The sequence below is a fragment of the Staurois parvus genome, unplaced genomic scaffold (assembly GCF_062004578.1).
Source record: "Staurois parvus isolate SC_StPar_1 unplaced genomic scaffold, SC_StPar_1.0 ptg000652l, whole genome shotgun sequence".
NCBI classification, from domain to species: Eukaryota; Metazoa; Chordata; class Amphibia; order Anura; family Ranidae; genus Staurois; species Staurois parvus.
In genome coordinates, this window is record NW_028318448.1 from 2,288,474 (window position 1) to 2,306,912 (window position 18,439).

Below are 18,439 nucleotides of genomic sequence, written 5' to 3' on the forward strand. Positions count from 1 at the left end.
TTCTGATTTGTTGCTATGGGCTACCTTGTTTTAAACTTTGTTTTTTGATATATTAAAGAGATATTTAAGATAAAACAATGAGACTTATGCAATGGTGGAGCCAACAGTCTGGCTGAGGCTGTTGTTCATGTCATTCATCTAAGCTCCAAATAACAGTCTTTGGTAGAAAGAGACTAAAGTGGTTCTAAAGTTTCATTTTTTTCTTTAAAATAATAAACATGTTATACTTATCTGCTCTGTGTAATGGTTTTGCACTGAGCAGCCCCAATTCTCCTCTTCTTTGGTCCCCTGCTGGTGATTTTGGCTGCTTGCCTTGCCGAGTGACCCCAGAGCAAGCTGCTTGCTCTGGGGGCACTTGTGCATGCTTGCTCACGAGCTGCCTCCCTCCTCACTTGCTGTGGGAGCCAATGGCTCCCACTGCTGTGTCTAAGCCAATAAGGAGAGAGAGAAGAGAGAGGCCTGGGAGAGTTGCTGCTCTCATGCACATTTCTGGATGAAGATCAGGCTCAGGTAAGCATTAATAGGAGCTGGGGGGTGTTACCTTCATGCATAGAATAATAGAATAGCCTTTACAGCCACTTAACATTTCTGTTGAAAAATTCTTTGTATTGTTGCAAAGAGAAAAAAAGTATTTTTATAAGGGCTATTTAATTAAACACCTACACAGACCTTTAAACCACTTGCCCTCGAGAGGATTTACCCCCTTCCTGACCAGGCCATTTTTGCATTATGGTGCTGCATTACTTTAACTGACAATTGCGTGGTCATGCAATGCTGTACCCAAATGAAATGTATGTCCTTTTTTTCCCCACAAATAGAGCTTTCTGTCGGTGGTATTTGATCGCCTCTGCATTTTTATATTTTTTGTGCTATAAGCGAAAAAAATATCGACAATTTTGAGAAAAACACAATATTTTTGACTTTTTGCTATGAAAAATGTTCAATTAAAAAATCACATTTTGTCATAAATTTAGGCCAAAATATATTCGGCAACATGTCTTTGCTAAAAAAATCCCAATACATGTAAATTATTTGGTTTGCTTGACAGTTATAGCGTTTACAACTGACGGTATATATACTGGAATTTTTATTTTTACTATTAATGGTGGCAATCAGCGACTTATAGCGGGACTGCGGCAGGCATTCTGAAACTGGGGGAACTGACTTGGTGTCACTGACATCCCCAGTGACACCAATACAGTGATCAGTGCTAATAAAAAGTACTGACATTGTACTAATGACACTGGGTGGGAAGGGGTTAACATCTGGGGGCGATCAAAGGGTTAAGCAGAGTCATACAAAGTAGTGTGCTGGAACTGACAGGGGAGCTGAAGCTGACAGGGGAGAGATCTGTCTATATACAGTTCTCTCCCCTGTCGGTAATACTCGGTAATCACTGGGTATTTTATAATATGTAATAAAACTATGAACAAATTTTAACAATTCATATAACAACTTAAAAAAACCTGTACATAGTCAAAAGTTCAGGGTGCCAGAAATATTATAATCTACCCCACTGATGCTCAACTAGCAGCTCAATTGGGTTCCATGTGTGCTTGTCCTGAGTGCCACTTCTGTGGTACTTCTGATCCTCTGGAAACATATTTTGTAGTTATCTTTATTCTTCTACATATTTCTTCAAGGGTGGGGAGAATAAACCTAATTATATAACCACCCTAATATATATTAATGATTTTTACGAGTTCCATTTCAGGCACAGAAATCTAGTGTTCATAAAAAATACAAGTGCCACTGGATTCAATGGTGTAATATTAGAGATTCCTGTAGTTTCTGATGTGTCTGAGTAACAAGATTTTAGAAACATAATTTTCTGACTCCCCTGACTCCATTTATGTGGCTTACAAAAAAAGAAAAAATTTACCATTATTTATGTTCCATTTAAAGTCACAGACTCATATGATAACAGTGCAAACATGTCATCCTGTATTGAATTTTTAAAGTATACATTGCTTTATTAGTAAGTGATATAAATAGAATGGTAAATTGAAAAACTTTAAAATGCAAAATTCTAAATACAACTATTTGATGCCACCCATCCTCAAGCTTAATTTAAAGGCTAAGTTTGCCTTTTCAGAAAAAATAAAAAGGTTAACTCACTCATAGTGCCCTCCCCACTTCCCCTGTCCTTGCTGCACTTATGTATTATAATTACCTACTCCCACATCCCACACCAGCTGGCATAACAATCTGCCCACTTGAAAATTTCAGTGCACAGCCCTGAAGCCTATGTACTGTCACAGTGTCTAAAACTGGACGCTTGAATCATTTTTATTTATCAATTAATCAATTAATTACATATAAAATATATACAAAACAAATAAAGAAAAATACATACAAAACAAATAAAAAAGCCTAAATAAAATCAATATTTGGTGTGTCTACGCCTTTGTCTTGTGCTTGCACACAGTTATGGATTTGGCAGGCATATGCACTAGTGCATGATTAAACAATTATATCAAACTAGTGCTAATGATCCAAAAGATAACATGTAGATTAAAACACACTCATACATAAAGGCATAGCATACATTTTCATTTTATAGCACTAACATTTCAAGAGCAATACAAATTATAGTTATTTTTGACAATTCAATACAAACATAATTTTTAAATTATTATTATTATTATATAGGATTTATATAGCACCAACAGTTTGCACAGTGCTTTATAACATGAAGGCAGACAGTACAGTTACAATACAATTTCATACAGTAGGAGTCAGAGGGCCCTGCTCGTTAAAGCTTTTAAAAAAATCTCCTTTCATGTGTAAATGCTGCCAATCTGCTGGTCATCTCTTACAACAACTTCTTGGGTTCCCTGCATTCTTTGCGGCTTGTCCCCTACTCGTTTCTTTGGTTTACTTTTGATTTTTAGGAACTACATATATCAGGGTACCTTGCTGCCTGCAAGCATTGATTTCATCATGTGTGTTTTCTGTATGGATTATGCCTCCTGAAACTCCTCCTTCCAGCACCTCTGTGGTTTAGGTGTCCTTTTATCATGCAGCGGTAAATGACCGCTACTCAGATCTTTGGCATTCTCAGAGGAGAGAGTTCTCCTCTGAATGCCTTTTTATGAAGCTGTGTAGATCGCTTCTCCGAATGAAGAGAGAAGCGATCTACAAACACTTTGATCGCTGGAAAACAGCTGCTGTTACTATATTTTGTGAGATTACAGTAAGAGATCAGTCAAACACCGTTTACTAAGCAGTAGTAAATTACCGTTGCTGCGTTTGTGGTTCCTCTGATTCTCCAGCTCTGGGTTGGAGAATCTGGAGGGAGAACACAGATCGCCAGTGAAGGGCTGACATCACTCCTTCATACAATGGCAGTCTGTGTACTGAGATGATCAGCGGAGAACATGTTCTCCACCAGGGGTGGACTGACAACTCATGGGGCCCCCAGGCAATAGGAGATCATGGGACCCCTGTGTCCTTTCCCAAACTCAAAAAGCCTATGAAAAAGGTACCAGGGGCATCTCATGGGGCCCCCTACTGACCCCAGGCCCTCAGCAGTGCCCAAGTTTTCAAATGGTCAGTCTGCCCCTGTTCTCCACTGATCATCTCTGTTTCCTAAACCACTAATGATCTTAAATCAGCAATGATCCTCAGGATCGCCGCTGATCTCAGTTTCATAAAAGGACACCTTAGACAGAAGGCTCTGTGAAATTTGTGACACAGCAGTGCATATTCACAGTGAATATATCACTGCATTCACTGAAGTAAATGTGTGAGATTCTTCAAAAAATACGTTTTCAAACTTCACGATTGTTCAGATTAATAGATATTAGAAATAAATGAAATTCAATGTGAAAATGAAGATATGGCTTTACACTTGGAGCATAGATAAACTAAATGAAAAGGGTTGGATGCTGTACTTAGTTCAGTGTAAATCTACACAATAGCAAGGGTGATTTTACTGCATCAACTAGGTTTGCAGTGGGTAAACATTTCAAAGAAGACGAGAGGAATGATTTACTAAAGGTATACAGTAAAGGCTGTTTTCAGGGGAAGTTACACTTTGCAAGGGAATAATCCACAGAGCAGTCAATTATCTTTTGTAAATCAACCCTCAAGGTTTTTTCCAGATGTGCTGTCCAAACTTCTCTGCTGAACCACAAAGAAAAAGGCAAAGCTGAGGACAGAAAATGCAGTAGTAAGTCAAGGTTATTTAGTGCACCGGATTACATACTGTACACATCACGTTGAATTCCCTTCCCAGTCAGAAGATGTCCAGTGGCAACATAAGCTCACATTTGACAGAGACCAGTGAGCCCCTTGTACACCTGTCTACAATCCAGAGAAGTTGGGTCAGAAATGATCTTCATGGAAGAAGATCATAATCTTCTATCTTGACTAAAATACAATATGTTTGAAATGGAAGTAAAATACTTCACCTATTCACAAAATCACAAGAACTGGTGTACAGAAAAATGTAAGCAGGTGCTCTGGACAGTAAAAATGTATTATTTAAATATTGTCTGTAACAAAAGGAAGTTGGTTTTCTAAAGGCCCGGAGAGTGATACAGTTTCTGTGGCCACCGATAAAGCATGTAGCTTGGAATTTGGTGAAAAGTAATGGTTTCCTCAATGCTAAAAATACCCATCATGCAGTACTATCAGGGAGGTGTCTGATTGCTCTCAAATTCATTCTACAGCAGGACAATGATTGCAAACATACAGCCAAAGTCATAAAGAACTATCTTAGGAGAAATTAAGAACACAGAGTCTTAAAAGGGATGATATAGCCCCACAGAGCCCTAATCTCAACATCTCTGATTCTGTCTAGGAGGTACATGATGAGGAAGAAGCATTTGCAACAACCTCAATCCACAGAAAAATTGCAATTAGTTTTCCTAGATGTTTGGGAGAACCTACCTGCTGAGTTCCTAGAAGCAGTGGTGTATTTAGATTTTGTGCTGCCCTAGGCAACACAAACATTTAGCACCACCAATGAGAGAGCCAGATAGTTCAATAAGTGTGTGCATGTATATATGATTCTCTCTTCCTCTCTCTCTTTCTCCCTCTCTTCTCTCTCTCTTTTCCTTCTCTCTTCCCTCTCTCCCTTTTTCTGTCACTCTTTTCTCTCTCTCCCCCTCTTCCTTCCCTCTCTTTCTCTCTCTTTTTCCTCTCTCTTCCTGCTCCCTCTCTTTCTCTTCCTCTCTCTCTCTCTCTTCCCCCCTCCCACTCTTTCCTCTCTCTCTCCTCTCTTTCTCTCTCCCCCTGCTCTCTTTCTCCCCCCTCTTGCTTCCCTCTCTTCTGCTCTCTCTCTCTTCCTCTCTCTCTCTCTCTCTTCCCTCCTGTCAAGGTCCTACCTTTTCCCAGAGGTTATGTTACTCCATGTGCTGGCATCCATCTTGGATTTCTGCTGAGCATGGTGGGAAGCTTTTATGCCTTCAGGTCTCTGAGGTCCATCCCCCAGAGGGGTGTGGCTGAGTACATATAAGCCTGTGATCCGCACATGCTCTTTGCACTTGTGTCTTGTGTCTTTGTCTTGCTACAGCTCTGTGTATATGCTCGTGACTCTTCTGGTATTCTGACTCGGCTTGTAACTAAGACCATTCTCTGTGTTTTCCTTCGATCTGACCTTCCGTTGCTGAACCCGGCCCGTGACCTGTGATTCTCTGTCTACTGTTCTGTACTGTTTTGTCCTGTTGTTGTCGACTCGGCTTGCCTGACTACGCTATTGTCATTCTCACCAGCTACACGCCATTGGCGGCGGCCATTACCGCAGCCGGGGTGTCTCGGGGGCCGCGACCTGGTTCCTGGCTGCGTCAAGTCCATCCCCACCATCAGGGGCCCTGGTGAAGGGCAGCCTGGGACTTAGACTCCACGCCCTGAGGGACTTTGGTCTGTTGGTGGTGGTAGTCGTCAGCCAGTGCCTTACCCTGCCACTAGGCCTACCTGTCCGTTCCACAGCCCTGCCCTGACATTTCCCTCTCTCTTCCCTCTCTTTCTCTTTGCTCTCTTTCTCTCTTCCCCCTCTCTCGTTTCCCTCTATTTCCCTCTCTCTCTTCCCCCCTCTCTCTCTCTCTTCTCTCTCTCTCTTCCCCTCTCTCTTTTCTCTCTCTCTTCTGTACCCTCTCTCTTTCTCTCTCTCTCTCTTCCCCCTCTCTCTCTCTCTTCCCTCTCTTTCTCTCTTCCCCCACTCTCTTTTCCCGCTCTCTCTCTTCCCTCTCTTTCTCTCACTCTTCCCTCTCTCTCGCCCCTCTCTCTCCTCTCTCTTCCCTCTCGCTCTTCTCTCTTCCCTCTCTCTCTTCTCTTCCCTCTCTCTTTCTCTCTCTCGCTCTCTTCTCTTCCTTCTCTCTTTCTCTCTCTCTTCCATCTCTATTTTCTCTTCCCTCTCTCTCTATCTTCCCTCTCTCCTCTCTTCCCTCTCTCTCTCCTCTCTCCCCTCTCATTCCTCCCCCCCTCTCTCCCCTCTCTCCCCCCTCTCTCTCTTCCCTCTCTCTCTCTCTTCCCTATCCCCTCTCTCTCAGATTGTGTGGGACTGCACACACACACACACACACACACACACACACACACACACACACACACACACACACAGTATGATTACCCCCCCCCCCCCACCTCCTCCAAGTACTGCTGACCTCCGGGCAGCAGGAATTGTGGGCAGGGAGTGGTAATCATACTGTGTGTGCAGTCCCATACAATCTCTCTGTGATCGTGTATCATGTGCTGCATGGATGAGAGGGGGGAGAGCCAGAAAACACATCACAGCTCACCTCCTCTTGACTCTTTCCTCTCTGCCACTTCTCCTCTCTCTGCTCCAGGCTGTTTCCTGGTCCCAGCTCTGAATGCAGGTGGGAGAAGGAGCTTAGCGGAGAGCGGCCACTCAGGAACACCAGGGCACCCCCTCCAAACCTCAAACTGGCTTCCAGCTGCTGGAGGGAGAGATACACAGTGCATCCTTCTGCAACTGCTGTCCTTCACCACACCGATCCTCCTGCTGTCCGGGCCACTTACAGGTGTACCGGTGGTACCCTTCTGATGGCAACCCTGCATGGCTCTGTCTGTCGCTGCTCACCAGGTCCCTTCTTCTGGGGGGAGGTACCGCCCCCCCCCCTAAAAATTGGCGCCCTAGGCAAACGCCTTGTTTGCCTCATGGTAGATACGACCCTGCCTAGGAGTACTGTTGCTGCTTAAAAGGAAAGGCTTATATCCCCAGTTACCTAAAATGGTTGCACATTACTGTATGTATATATACTGTATATATATATATATATATATATATATATATAGTATGCAGTATATATATCTTGTATGGAAACACACTGTACTATTCTTAATGAAAAACAGTGTATTAAAATTGAACTGGTATTGGTTTACTGTAAAATAGATCAAGTGTTTTGTGGATTTAATACATGCAGTACCTATTATTATTATTATACAGGATTTATATAGCGCCAACAGTTTGCGCAGTGCTTTACAAAATGAAGGTAGACATAACAGTTACAATACAATTTGGTAGAAGAGGAAACAGAGTGCCCTGCTCGGTAGAGCTTACAGTCTAGGAATAATTATAGTCTTACAAATACTGTACTATACTGTTTGGAGAGGTATAGCTCCTGCAAAGCCTATTAAGGAGAATGCAGCAATTCTGGTACTTTTTTGAGGGTTGTAGGTAGGCAGCAAATATTCTTAAGCAAGCAGCTCTTGCATCTGCTCCACTGCATCTCTGTAAATATGAAGTTTTGGGGTTCAAACAATGTAGATGTTAGTAAATGCAAAATGGAAATCCTTTGCCTTGAGCCTTTTTGGTGCTGCATATCCTATACTATGAGAAACTAGCTTTTATACTTAAGGCTGTCTACAGCATTTGCAGATCTTAACAGTTTTTCCAGGTTGTGGCAAATTGAAGGTGAAAGTTTGCATACCAGCCACATCCCCCTGTCTAGTTTTACATTCAGCAGTTGCTTCACCCTTTTCAGTCTCTAAAAAGAGGTTTCCAGACAAAGAACTATGCAAGTCATTGATGCAGGCGTATTTGTCTTAAAGCTTTGTAAAATTTACCACTATGAAGATTTACAAATTTGCAATTTATCTGGAATTCACTTTTGTATTCAGATATGTTTTATAAGCAATGAAGACTTACTTGAGAATAGAACACAGCATCTACGGAAAACTACAGATTGAGGTGATATCAACTAGAGAACACCAAAATGTTGCCATAATGCTTATACTACACATTTATATAAAAAAAAAAGGTTCTCTGTTTTATAACTCATTCCAAAAGAAAAAAAAGGTTCAAAATGCACTGCATCAGTCTTCAGAGTGGAACCACTGTTTCATTTTTCTGTCCAGTATGCCATTCTCTGCACTGCACCTGTACATTAGAGTAAAACTTGGTGTTTGTGTATTATATGTACATACCTAGCTTTCTGCCTCAGAGGAACCTGTCACAATAAAGTGGCTGTAAAGGCTATTTTTTAAGTAAAATAATAAGCAAGCTATACTTACCTGCTCTGTGCAATGGTATTTCAGAGCAGTCCCTACTCCAGTGCTGTCTACTGTTCCTCTTCTGCATGTGCCCCCATAGCAAGCCATGTGCTATGGGGGCACACATGAGGGTGCATTCCAGAGTCATACTGTGTGTGTACATAGACACACATACTATGGCTTGAACACTATGGCAGAACAGTAATTAAATCTACATTGATATTGATATTGTCCTGAAAGAAATCCTCAAATGAAACATTGTATCTAATAGTTTCTGAAATCTTGCTTAATAGAATATTCTTTGAAAAACAGGCATACAAATAAATATACTACATTGCAAATAATATTGTTATAAGCTTTTTTGGGCTGCGTGCAGTTACAACCTTGCATAGGGATGCCACGTAAAGTGGTTTTAAAGGCACAAAACCTTCTGTGTGAAGCAGCCCCCCCAGCTCTTTCTAACACTTACCTGAGCCCCATCCCGATCCAGTGATATCCATGAAATCCTTGGTTCTGCAGGGACTCTCACTGCTGATTGGTTGAGGCAGCGGGGGATGGAATTGGCTCCCACTGTTGTTAATCACGGACCAGTGAGTCAATTAGGAGAAGGAGGGGTGAGGCCAAACCATGACTCTCTATGTGAATGGACACGCAGAGCCATGGTTTGGGAATGCGTCTGCTTGCGTAAGAGCGCACTGCTTGCTGTAAGAGCATCCGGCAGGAGGGAGGTTTAACAATAGCCTAAAATGGCCCTGTTTACCATACAGGTGTTCTTCTGCCTAGGCTTATCCAGATCCCCTCCTCCCTCAAAGAAAAGTATAAAACTTAATTTACTGATGCGGCAATTCTATGGGTGGAGTCTTGTCCAACTGGATGAATTTTAATTTAGCAGAAAATATTGAATCAATAACAATGGTAATTAATGTGGAACTCTAACCAAAAGGGGAAGTTATGCTTGTTTGCACCCCCCCCCCCTTCCTCTTTAATGATTGGCACTTGGCAAGTACCTGGTTTTGGCAGGTACCCACTCTCACTTCTGGTCAATTCACCAAGGCTATCTGAGTGGAAGTATGCCACCCCCCTCCTTCCCCCAAAGCCTTCTGGGACACATCACAGGTCCCAGAAGACTGCAGCACCATTCACAAAGTGCAGCACTGCCCTTAAATTAAAAGTCAACAGTTATTGTAGCTGTTGACTTTTAATTTTGGGGGGGAGACTGGAGCTCCTCTTTAAGTAAAACAGAATTTTACTCACACCTGACTGAATAATAACCTATAAGAATGTTCTCTTTTTTGAAGAGGGAATTTACACTTTGCTTACTGAATGAAGTGAAATTGTGCTGACTTCAGTCGTCCAATCATGTGCCAGCAAAAATCCTGTTCCTTTAAATTTTCCTTGCACATGATGCTTTGCAAAGTGAAATATGTACCAATCAATTTTGAAAGTGAACATAATGTACTCCATTATAAGGTCACTATAATAATTTTAATGAAAGTCTTTCATATAAATTGCCCCAGCATACATTATCATTTGTCCTTAACATAATTCTAAATAAAATTGGAATTTCAAAAGAGGTACAAAAATTAATTAATGCTAGAACCATGCAGCAATTCTAACTAATTTAAAATATATGTTCTTTCTGCAGACAGACAAGTCTAATTTCTGCACATTTTATAGAATGAGTGGGGGTGGTAGTGGTGTTAAATAAATATCAGTTGTGGGTCTGCTAGGGATTTCTATTTTCCATATAAGTTGTTCCCTTACAGTACAGTGTCCTCTTTCATTCTTACCTTTCCTCTGCCTGTTTTTTGAAACCACTTTTACAGCATAAACGTTTTAGCTGTTCTACTATTATTTCCAGTTGCTCTTGTGAAATCTTAGTAAACTAATGAGTTTTTTTTCTTTCCCTTTTGAAGTGAAAACTACTTCTTCCTTTACCTGGAAGCTATGTCTGGATTTGTGGTTTTGCTGTTTACCCACTGTCATACAAGGCTGCCAGAATGTTTTCATTTCTAAGCCATATAAATTCACAGTTAATCATTGGCTGTATTTAGGGCTCACTCCTGGAATTTTCTTTTTCCTTTCAGTTGAAAGAGACAAGGACTTTTCACACCACCGACGGCACTACAAGGAATTCCGATTTGACCTCACTCAAATCCCACGTGGGGAAGCCGTCACAGCAGCAGAATTCCGCATCTACAAGGATCGGAGCAACAATCGCTTTGGGAATGAAACTTTAAAGATTAGTATTTATCAGATCATCAAGGAATATTCAAATAGGTAGTGTGTTAATAATAGGTATATATGTGTATAATAGAAAGAATGAAACATAAAAATATACAGCATAAAGTGTGTGTGGTTTAGTAAAAAGAAGTATACGAATCTTAACAAAAAGAAACATTTGTGTGTTCATGCGAGTAACAGACTTATTAAAGATAAAATATATATTAATTTTTGAATGCTTTATGATTTTATATGGGTGCCCATCAATCTAGGCTTAACGTGGCTGTCAGTCCACAATTATGAAGAAGCAATTAGTTTGTTTTGGGTGGCAGTCCAGGGTAGGTGCAACAATTTGCTCTAGTAAGAAGTTTTAGGTGGTTATCATGCTGGAAAGTGAAGATTGGGTACAACATGCAAGCATCAGTTTGAGGGAATTATGGGTGCCTGCCAGTGCATGTGGCCATTTTTTCAGGAGATTGTGATGATGTGTCTGTCTTTGGGTTGGTGTGGTGGAGGTTGTCAATCTAAAGGAAGTGTGGGTGGCTGTCATGCCATGAAAGAAGCCGTGGGGTTAAACATCAATTTGCATACGTGGCAACTTTAGCTGTGGGTATGTTAGTCACAATAGTGTACTCATTTGAATGGCCATAATTGAGCTGCATTTTATTGTGGTGAAAACATATAGACCATAACCAAGAGATTCACACTAAAATAATTATTTGATGAAAATGTACAAGTGGAATTATGTTTTCCAGATTGAATACTATAAATATATTTTATTTACATGTTTGCTGTAGGCACAGTGAATTGGAAAATGGACATTGTGTACCTACAACATGCTGGAGCACTATGAGAAATACAAGGATGAGATTATTGTGGCTTATGGTGTGGTGGAATTCAGGTGTGGCTACAATAATGTGATCCAATATAGTGAAAATATTGTAAGGTAAGGTAGTTGTAGGACATAATGTCCCCTAGTGAAGAGCCAGAATCTCGCCATTCCAAAGAATTACTTTATTACGCTAAGTAGAGTGTACAGGTAAAACTTGCTTACGCGTTTTGGCAATAATCATAGCCGATAATGGTCCCTGAGGTTAAAGATTTCTTTTCCACCATAGCTGCATGCTTGGTAAAGTGGATTGCAATATATCATGGCCAATGAGGTTGTAATATCTTAGCTCTACCATAATAAAAGGTGAGAGCTCTCAAGCAATTTCATGACATTACAGCCACACTCTCCCTAGCATTCTGCTACATCGTGGCAAAGATGTAAACCACATTTGTTTTAAGGTGGAATGCAGAATGCTGTGATGTTCTCATTTACCATGTGAGCTGCATGCATACAGGATTCTGATAGCAGTGTGTAAGCCAAGACTTTTTTTTACAGATACATAAAAAAGTGTCTGTTCAATGTGCCAACATTGTTACAGCGCATGTATGATAACAGTGTGAATACTCACTTGCATTTAGTAATGCTGCAGTCATTGGAGTTCTCTATTCCCCTGCCAGTTCCAACAGCAACATTACGGAGCAAGCCCATAATACACCTGGGGTGGTTAGGGATTTTGAGAGGTGCAAGATATCAGGGTAAGTGATGAGCTAAACTGCCCTGGGTTTGGTTAAATCTGAAAAATAAAACCACCCATTTTCTGGGCAAATGTAGGCAAGACATGTCGAAAAATAGCAAGGGGAGAGGAAATGCCCTTCACAGTCTGGTGCTCCAGTAAGTGCTGGATAGGCAGAGCAGAGAGCTGGAGACTGAAAGTCACCAGCTCTCTGATCACTGAAGAACCAAGCAATCAGCGGTCTTTGATTGCTTGGTTCTCAGTCTTAGAGGTGAGTATGATTGTTGTGAAGCCCACAATTCTCTTTTAATAACATGTAAAGATAAAGTAGAAAAAAACTGCGGAGGGAAGGACTAAAAGTATAGAATTAATGCCAGTAGGATTTATTAAAAAAGGAGGAAGGGGGCATGGGGGACCTGTTGGGTTTGCCCAGAGGCAAGTTTTAATTAAGTCTAAGATGGCAAATTACAAAACCAGCAGTTAAAACAGTAAATCATTCTCAGTTACATCAATACCTGAGATAGGTATAGGTGCGTTTTTAAAAATGTTAACAGTTATCTACAGTAGTGTTTTGTTTCAGGTTTACTGGTCATTTAATGCAAGCTTCTAGCATTCTTCTATGAAATAGCTTTGCAAGTCTGCAGTTCTCAAACCACAGGCTATCCTTCCTTTCTGTTCTTGTTCAAGTCATTTCTATATGGTTTTCTTTTTTTTTATATATTCAGGTCAAAAGTTTGCATATTTTAGGTAACAGGAGTATATACTTGGAGAGATCTTGAGTAAACTAAGAATTCAATCCCAGCTTCTGTTTGACTTTTCAATTGCTACTTTGGATTAAGTGGTTGGCGTACAACCAGATAAAGTTTTATTCTGCAGCACCCGCAAGTTTTATTTTTAGTCAGACATAGATACAACAAAAGCAGTTTATCATGGCAGCTGCTGCTATATTAAATGTTCTGGGCTACGCATAGGTGCAAATGAGATTTTATTTTATATGCTACTGGAAGAATGAAAGGTAGAAAATGTTCGCTATGGGAAGCATATACAGTTCGTCCAGGCGCTTATGCGGCTGTTTTCTACCACTCTGCACACTGTCTGAAGGATTTAAGATTAATTTGTCAACCTGATCTGGAAGAATTAGTTCACCAAGGTTCAGATTTAAGTCAAAGGGGTTGTTTTACTAAAGAAAAATAGACTTTTCACTTTGCAGGGGAAGTTGCACTTTGCAAGGGAGTTTTTCCCAGAGTTTAGTGATTGAAACGAAACTCTGGTGAATTTCATCATACAATCAAATGCAATAAAAATGTTTTCTTAAAAATTTCCTGGCATATGATGCAATATTCTTTGAAAAGTGAAATTTCTCCACATTCACTAAGCTCTGGGGGAATTTGCTCTGCAAAGTTTGCTTTGCAACTTTTCTTTTAGGTTATTTGCCTTTACTAAATCTGTAATTTCCTAAAGAGTTATTTCTGACTCCTAGAACGACAAATATACTAAATATAAGCCATTCTTAATGTATTTGATAAAGAAGAACTCCGCATTCATTAAAAAATTAATATAGCATGTGAATTTTCTTCACAAGCCATTTTGTAATTTAATGTTATAAAAAAATTACTTTTCAATTTCAGTTTGTGGATGCTGTAGCTTTCTAAAACTGTTAAAAAAAAGTTCAATGCAGTATGGCAGCCTGGAGGCATTGTGTACACTCTTGGTTTAGAAGATGATAAAAAGACATTTTATTTCCTGCTTCTGTGATTGGCTGGCTGATTTTCTCATACATCTGCGCTAAGATACAAGACAGGTTTTAGGCATTTGGTACAAAAGGAATTACATTTTGTTTGGTGAAATACTTCTCAAAGGTCCACTACGTCTAAAGAGATGCAAACTGTGCAACTTTCCTCATCAGAACACTGAGAGTGACCCAGGTGGTTATAATAAAGCAGACTCTCCTGTACAGGAATCATTCTGGGAAGGACTTGGTGAAACAGATTTCTCATCAAAACAGGACAGATATGAATCTGCAGCAAAGTTTGTGAAAATCCTTGCAATGTACAAAGATCATCAGGAGGAGATTTTAGTTTTCCCAATAAAAGTGAAGTTACACTTTACGTCTTAACAGTTTAGCTACTCTGTCATTAGGCAGTAGATATGAGAAAATCTGCCTGTGTTTGATTTTCTGAGGGTTCAGAAATTCTACAAACCTGTTAGTAACCAACCAACAGTTATTTGTATAGTGCCTGCAATTTACACATTTCTTTACCTATCGTACATTCATACCGTTGCCTGCCCTCAAGGAGCTTACAATTCAAGGTCCGTATCCTACATGCATACATACATGTACTAGAAACAATTTAGATAGGAACTAATTAACTTACCAGCATGTCTTTAAAGCATGGTAGGAAAATGGAGAATCTGGAGGAAACCCATACAAAAACAGGGAGAACATGCAGATTCCACGGATAAACTCCTGTCAAAAAATCCATGGGGAGTTGGACACTGCCATGGGGTACAAATACCAATGTAAAAAATTTAAAAAAAATATATCCCTGTAAAGTGGAGAGAGGGTCTTTCAAGCAGCTTTGAGGACAACATCAAATTTATACAAATCCTCCACAATAACATGCTTGGGGATGCCTTAAAGATGTATGTCATGTTACAGAACAGTAGCAAGCTGTGTGGAGACAAAGGTGAGGGAGGCGTCCTGCATCTGGGACAAAATAGAGATACAGTGTAGTACATTGGAAGCACCAGGCCCTCTAGGTAAACAGGAGGCTGTGGTCACATGGAATGCTCAGGAGACTTGGAGTGACACTGGATGCTCAGGAGACATGGAATGTTAGTGAGTCTGGGTGACTGCACTTATGGCAAAGGTATGAGCCCTAAAAAGGTCTCAGACGCAGGGTCTAAAGAAGTCACCTGGTATTCACAAGAGCAGACTGTGAGGGATGATGGAATTTGCTGAAGGACAGATCCTGGGTTACAGCCCTAGCAGGTTCTATCTGTGAAGGTGCAATGGATACTATAGAAGCACTGGGTTGCATAGGTCGCTGGATGTACAGGAGTCTCAGGAAGCATTAGAGTGGTGCTCCTAATGGGTGCACAAGAGGTACAGAAATCTGTAGAATTACTGGTGAAGAAGGGCCGCTAGAGACACGGAATACAATGGTCACAGGATGTACAGGGATGCAGTAGTCTCTGGGAGCACTGAGGCACAAGGGTCAAGGAAAACTCTGGGTACACGGATCACAGGATGCACAGGGATGCACAGGGATGCTCAAATCTCTGAAAGCACAAGGGTACAAGTGCAGAGAAGCACAGAATGCTGGTGTCACAGGAAAGACACAGAAACACTGGGGATCATAGGAACACTGGAGTACACAGCATGGTGGGATTAGCAGATAGCTAGGAGAACCAATGCTCAAATGCAGAGCAATAATCCAGATAGCCTTTAAAGGAAATCTATAGTCACAGCATATACTTTCATTATTTTAACATCAGTATGGTAATAGCAAAACAAACAATAGTTATTTTTGACAATCCGATATAAACCTTCTTGAAAAATCTCCTTTCATGCTGTGAGCAGGGGCGGACTGACCATTTGGAAACTCGGGCACTTCCTGAGGACCCGGGGTCAGTAGGGGGCCCCATGAGATGCCCCTAGTACCTTTTCCATAGGCTTTTTTTTAGTTTGGGCAAGGACACAGGGGCCCCATGATACCCTATTGCCTGGGAGCCCCATGAGTTGTCAGTCCGCCCCTGGTTGTGAGTGCTGCATGTCTGCAGGTCATCTCTTTCCACAACTCCCTAGATTCCCTATATGCTTTGCACCTTCTCCTCTGCTGTCTACTTTTTGTTTCCAAGGACCACATGTATCATGGTAGCTTGCTTCCTGCCTGCAGTGATTCTTGTTCTGAATTGTCTTTCGGAAAATCCTCCTTACAGCACTGCTCTCTGTAGCTCAGAAGGCAGGCTCTGTGAATTTTGCTACACAGCAGTGCCTACTCACATGACATAGTTAATGCATATCACAGCATTCAAGGAGGCAAATGTGTTCTGCTATTCATAAAGTAAGTTTTTAAACATCAAGATTATTCAGATTAATAAGAGTAGAAATAGTTAAAAAACAATATAGAGATTAACATATCATTTTTAACTTTGACCATACATACGCTTAACCCCCCTGGCAGTATTCCCGAGTGTAGCTCGGGGTAAACTTTAAGTACCAAAAGTGGTAACCCCGAGCTACATTCGGGATTACCCTGCAGCGTTGCTCTGGGATCCCTGTTTCACTTACCTTGTCCTGCGCTCCTGCGATGTCCCCCCTGCAACTTCCCCGGCCATCTCCTCCAGCCGATGCCGGCATCCGTCTTCCAGGTTCCAGTCCTTGCTAGCGGCGGGACGTACAGGGGACGGAACCAGCAGCAAATTAAAAAATTTTAAAAGTGACATTCACTCAATATACTAAAATCTCCTAGTAAAACATTACTGTTTTAAAGCATTTCACATGCATTTTGTCCCGAGTGCTTTGTCCTGTGCCCTGCCTGCATTTTTACTGTTCTTTCTGCCTGGAAACTGAGAAACGTCCATGGTGTCCAAAAAGCGTCCCTTTAGGTCAAAAGCGGTTTTAAACCAGCTAGAGAACAGCGATAGTAAATTAAAACTACTTGCAGAATTGAGTGATGATTCGTGGGGAAATTCGTCATCAGACACTGAAAACGATTTTGCGACTAAGCTCAGTGATGTGCGAACTTGGTGCTAGATTTCACATTTCAGTGTTTTTGGTTTGGCTACATTATTGAATTAAATTTATTATTATTATATTATTATTTTTTATGATTATTTATTATATTATAATTTATGATTTCGTGTTTCAAATTTTATCCTATTCGGGATGTTTACTAGACTCTTGTTCAGACAGATTTCAGTGAGTTATTCCTAAAAATTACAGGCCTACAATAAAAAAAAACATATTTCCATGCAAAAAAAATGTACCGCTTTGAGCACAGAAATATTGACATAATCAGACCGCTAGGGAGGCTAAAGAGAGTGCCTAGTCTAGGACTGACTACAGTGCAAACAGAACCTGGAAGCTGGCAGCCACACACATAGGAGCAGGACTGGTACTAGAATGGGGAGCGGGGAGAGTGACAGTAAAAGAGCTTTAACCCAAGCCATCCTTGAACCTTTCTAGATGCTTGTATGGTGACGTATATACTGTAATTTTCAAAGATCCTCACAGATCGCAACTTTAAAGCTGGCTTTTAGTCAGTTCCTAACAGCTTAGAAGTGCCTGCTGTGTATTTATATTACAATAGGCTGGTAGGTTGTCAGGATCCTTATGCAACATAATAATCATAATAGGACGTAACGAAAGGTGGGAATACACGATTAGAAAAACGACCGATCGGTCATCCGATGACTGAGAGGTGAAAGGATTAAATGGAATATAACTGAATCCATTTTGTATACACTAATACAAGATGCTAGTTTAATATACATATATGAGATATGTGCACACTAACAAAACTGTCTATCTCAGCTTCATGTAGAAATGAGTGTTTTTGCAAACCCTTACAAAAAAGCAGATAAGGTTTACTCTCACTTCTGAAAAGTTTTAACCACAAATTGGGTGTTAGGTCAGATTAAAGCCATGGTCTGGGCTTTAGAGCAGATATGGTATGATAGATAAAGCAGAAGAGTGAAAATGCAAACCTCATACAAATAATTGTTGAGTTAAGGTAAAATAATGTACATGTATTTGATTGGATGGTCTGAGGGTGTGTTTGCCTAAAGACTACAGTATAATAACCCTGATGTTATGCCAATAAAACTGAAGTGTTTGCAATCGCAACTGAGGTGATTTGAGTGCATTCACTTTCCGAGATCTCGTAGCTGTGTCCAGGTGTGACCGTTGGTATCTTGAGGGGGCCCCCAAGGAAAAGGAAAAAGACCACCTACCTACTTTCAAGAGGTGTTAGTTCATTGGTTGACATCATGGCCCACATTAACCAATCTAAAAAAATTGTTCGTCGGGCAATACGTAGTGTTGACGTCTTCCGTACAAGTGGAAGTGATGCTGTGTGCATGTGATCTTGTAGCCACGCCCTTCCGGCCAGAACGAGTGATATACACAACAATTAACAGCAATGAGTATAATATAGTTTATTACTTTATCTATATACATAAACAGT

At 40.7% G+C, this 18,439-nt stretch overlaps 1 protein-coding gene across 1 annotated transcript in view; it reads left to right on the top strand.

Annotated features, from left to right (window-relative positions):
• BMP5 (bone morphogenetic protein 5) overlaps positions 1–18,439 on the top strand; it is a 185,202-nt gene that overhangs the window by 126,274 nt on the left and 40,489 nt on the right. The window contains exon 2 of the mRNA XM_089694137.1: positions 10,548–10,740. Within this exon, the coding sequence (XP_089550263.1) occupies positions 10,548–10,740 (193 nt within the window). The remainder of the gene's footprint in view (positions 1–10,547; positions 10,741–18,439) is intronic.